The following is a 3,528-nucleotide window of genomic DNA, read 5'->3' on the forward strand; positions in this document are numbered from 1 at the left end:
TTCTGGAAGCAGAGTGTAAGGAGGAGGACACCATATTCCCTGCCTTCTTCTTCTTTCTCCCCACAGCATGTGGAAGGGCAGACATGCTCTTCCATGTCTTGTTCCAGTTCTTCTTGCCCTCCTACCCGCTGTTACCTCCCTCCATGGAGAACCGTGAGTACCACCAGGGCTCTCTTTACATTGTCTTTTCTTTCCTGAGTCAAAAAACATCCATTTCCATCACACACACTCCCAATCTTTGTAAAATTGTTCTTTCTTTTTAATTGACAATAATAATTGTATATATTTTCCAACTTTAGTATTATATTTTTCTATGCAATGTTTTTCAACCTTAAAGCAATTATTGGGATGAAACTTGGCTGTGAGCAATTAAGAATAGCATTTCTCTTATTAGTCTGTCACAGTATCTAGAATTACAATAGTCAAAAGTCATTCTTATGTGATGAAACCATTTAAGCTAGTAAGTCTGAAAATATTTAAATTGTTGATCATCTTCGTTGTAATATAGGCTTACATTACAACTCAACTTTAGGACAGGTAAGACGTTGGGCATACCAGACTGCTATATGTCCTAAAACAAAAGTCTTTAAAAAAATTTTTTTTTATTTGTTTTTTCTGTTTGACTGCATCTGAGAGCTTACATGTCACACAATGCTTGCAGAGGTCAGAAGGGGGCGAAGGATCCTCTGGAACTGAAATTATGAACAGCTGTTAGCTGCCATGCCAGTGCTGGAAACAGAATCTTGGTCCTCTGCAAGAGCAATCAGTGCTCTTAACCACTAAGCCACCTCTCTAGTCCTAAAAGAAACTCTTATTAGGATCAAATACATAGAAACTCACAAAGTACTAGTACAGTTTATTATGGGTGTCAAAAATTAACCACATTATCAGGAGCTGTGTTATTGCATGACTTTTCTATTCTCTGTGATCAGAAAACAAGATGTTTAAAAATGCAAAAATAAAAACAATCTGTTGACAATTTGTAACCTTTGATATAGCAATGATAGGTTGGATTTGGGGTCCCCTAGGAACCAAATCTCTCTAATGCCAAGAAAGTTTAGAGAATGATTGTGCTGCAAACAACCTTTGAACCAGGGTGGGAGGTGGGGGGGGGGTGAATTATGTAACTCTGAATTCCGAACTCGGGATGGAAGAATACGAAAATAAAGAGTAGGGGGCTGGGTTATATTTCAAGAATTAATACTGGTAACTGAGGATAGCCCTCATTTATTTTTATATGAAGAATATTTCTTCCATATTTTCCTTAATAAACAAACCAGGAACTTGAATGCTTGCTGGTTAGTGGGAGTTTCACATGCCATTGAACCTGCCTTGAGCGAGGCCGCTGCCTAAGCCGACTTCTGACCGGTACACCAACATGGGGTGACTTTCTTGCTGCTCTCCTCTGTCGTGTTGCCAACCTGCCCTCTCAGGCTGTAGAAATAACGATGGTAGCGTCTACTGTGATGAACTCACAGCCAGGACGTTGATATCTGTCAGCTGACCTGAACTTCTTCCTTTCCAGGCAGTATATGGTGCTGGTCCCTTCCCAGCTCCATACTGAGACCCCGGAGCAAAGCTGTCTCCATCTGCATCACCTGAATGAGACAGTGACTGTGAGGGCCTCTTTGCAGTCTAGCTGGGGAAACAAGAGCCTGTTCAACGACCTCGTGGTTGACAAGGACTTGTTCCACTGTGTCTCCTTCACTGTGAGTACTAAACACCCGTCCCAAGTTGTTTTCTATATTTATACAATATGTGAATATACACATAGATATGTATATTTCTAATAGAAATCCATACGAATTATTCTAGAAAAATTAATCCATAAAAAATAATATAGGAACACACTTGTTACTTCAAAATGATTTAAAACCCTAGAGAGAGCATCCAATGAAGAATAACATAGATTATTCCACCACAAAATGAGGAGTGCCAATATGTATGAATATGCTAATTTCTCATTGGAATCCCACGAAAATCCTTCCAATGCTGAGAAAGCAGGAGAGAAAGCAGGATTGATGCTTCGTAGTATTTTCTACTAGTGAAATAATGCCAGAGCTAACAAGGACCACTTCTGCTGAATATAACATATCCTGAGTAAATGTCTGGTTTCTTCTTTTGGCTCTCCCCCAAAGACACAATTTTACTGCCATTACCATATTATTTTTCATTCTCTGACAGTTTGGGGGTTAGATCTAATTTTTAGTCAAGATTATACTTATTCTACAAAAATGATCTTGTTTTCATTGCCACAGTTGACTCACATGAAACATTGTGTTTCTTTTTTAAAACTTTTTTTGATATACTTCATTCTATGTTATACTTAAATAATATTCCATGGATCCCACCTCCTTCCTGTGATAAGGAAGGAAAGAAGGTAAAGAAAGAAAGCAGAGTTCTCCAGAGCAGGTGAGATGGTGATGGCTCTTGTGATCTTGTTCTCAGATTCCCAGATTCTTACCTTCTGACTTGGTAGCAGTTCTCTCTGTTCACATAAAAGGACCAACTCATGAATTCAAGAAAAAGAAAGCCGTGCTGGTGAAGAACAGAGAAAGCATCATCTTTGTCCAGACAGACAAACCCATGTACAAGCCAGGACAGTCAGGTACAAGGCTCCATGTTGAGCTAGGAAACTGGGATGTCCTCCTGGGCATGCCAGTGAAAACATCCCGGTTTCTGGACCTCACTAGAAACTTTCTTTCTTTCCAGTTAAGTTTCGAGTTGTCTCTGTGGATAAAAAGCTACGCCTCCTGGATGAATTGGTGAGTCTTTTATTTGTGCGTATTTGTGGGCCCTGTAGAGAGGAGAGGATGACTCTAAAGGCTTTTTCCTTTAACTAACCTGACATCAGTAGGAGATGATCATGTTGTGACAGATGCCAAAAAATAAAAAGAGAGAGGGAGACAAAATGATTGTTTTCATTTTTATTGAATTTTTAAAACCATACAATATATTGATCATATTTAGACCTCTTCCCCTATCCACATACCCTCTTTTGGTACCCCCCTCCCAATTCTATGTACTGTTTATAGATAAAGGCCTATTGAACCAAAAGTATGTCCCCAAACATCCTTCAATGTGGGCCCTTCCACGGGAGCTGGTTAACCTACAAAGAATCACATCTTTAAAGAAAATTGATTGTCCCTCACCCAGCAGCTATCAGTTGCAAATAATTCCTCGGCTACTTTGGGGGCTTCTTATCCCTGTCCTCACCTCTATGCTAGGATTTTGCGTGCTATCCCTTTGCTTTGAGCTCTTATGAGTATCTGCCACATGATCTGGAAAACTGTTTCCTTGTGGTAATATACCACCTCTGGCTCTTACAATCATTTTATCCTCTCTTCCACAGTGATCCCTGGGCCTTGGGTGACAGAGATTTTACATAGGTGTACTATTCAGAGATAAGAACTCTGCAGCTTCTTCTTCTCTGGGTGTTGACTTGTGTGTCTCTGGGTTAAAAGCCATCTGTGGGAATGAGGAACCTTCTCTGAAGAGAGTTGAAAGATGCATTAATCTATGGGAACA

At 39.9% G+C, this 3,528-nt stretch overlaps 1 protein-coding gene across 1 annotated transcript; it reads left to right on the forward strand.

Moving 5' to 3' along the window:
• On the forward strand, positions 1–3,497 carry LOC103745274 (murinoglobulin-2-like). The gene is made up of 5 exons (XM_029570398.1): positions 1–153; positions 1,526–1,709; positions 2,449–2,608; positions 2,713–2,765; positions 3,353–3,497. Exons 1-5 carry the CDS (start codon positions 68–70, stop codon positions 3,353–3,355), a joined length of 486 nt encoding a protein of 161 aa, XP_029426258.1. The 5' UTR covers positions 1–67; the 3' UTR covers positions 3,356–3,497.
• Positions 3,498–3,528: the final 31 nt, after the last annotated feature.

Source organism: Nannospalax galili, unplaced genomic scaffold (genome assembly GCF_000622305.1).
Source record: "Nannospalax galili isolate Female #2095 unplaced genomic scaffold, S.galili_v1.0 scaffold1711, whole genome shotgun sequence".
In the NCBI taxonomy this organism is placed as follows: Eukaryota; Metazoa; Chordata; class Mammalia; order Rodentia; family Spalacidae; genus Nannospalax; species Nannospalax galili.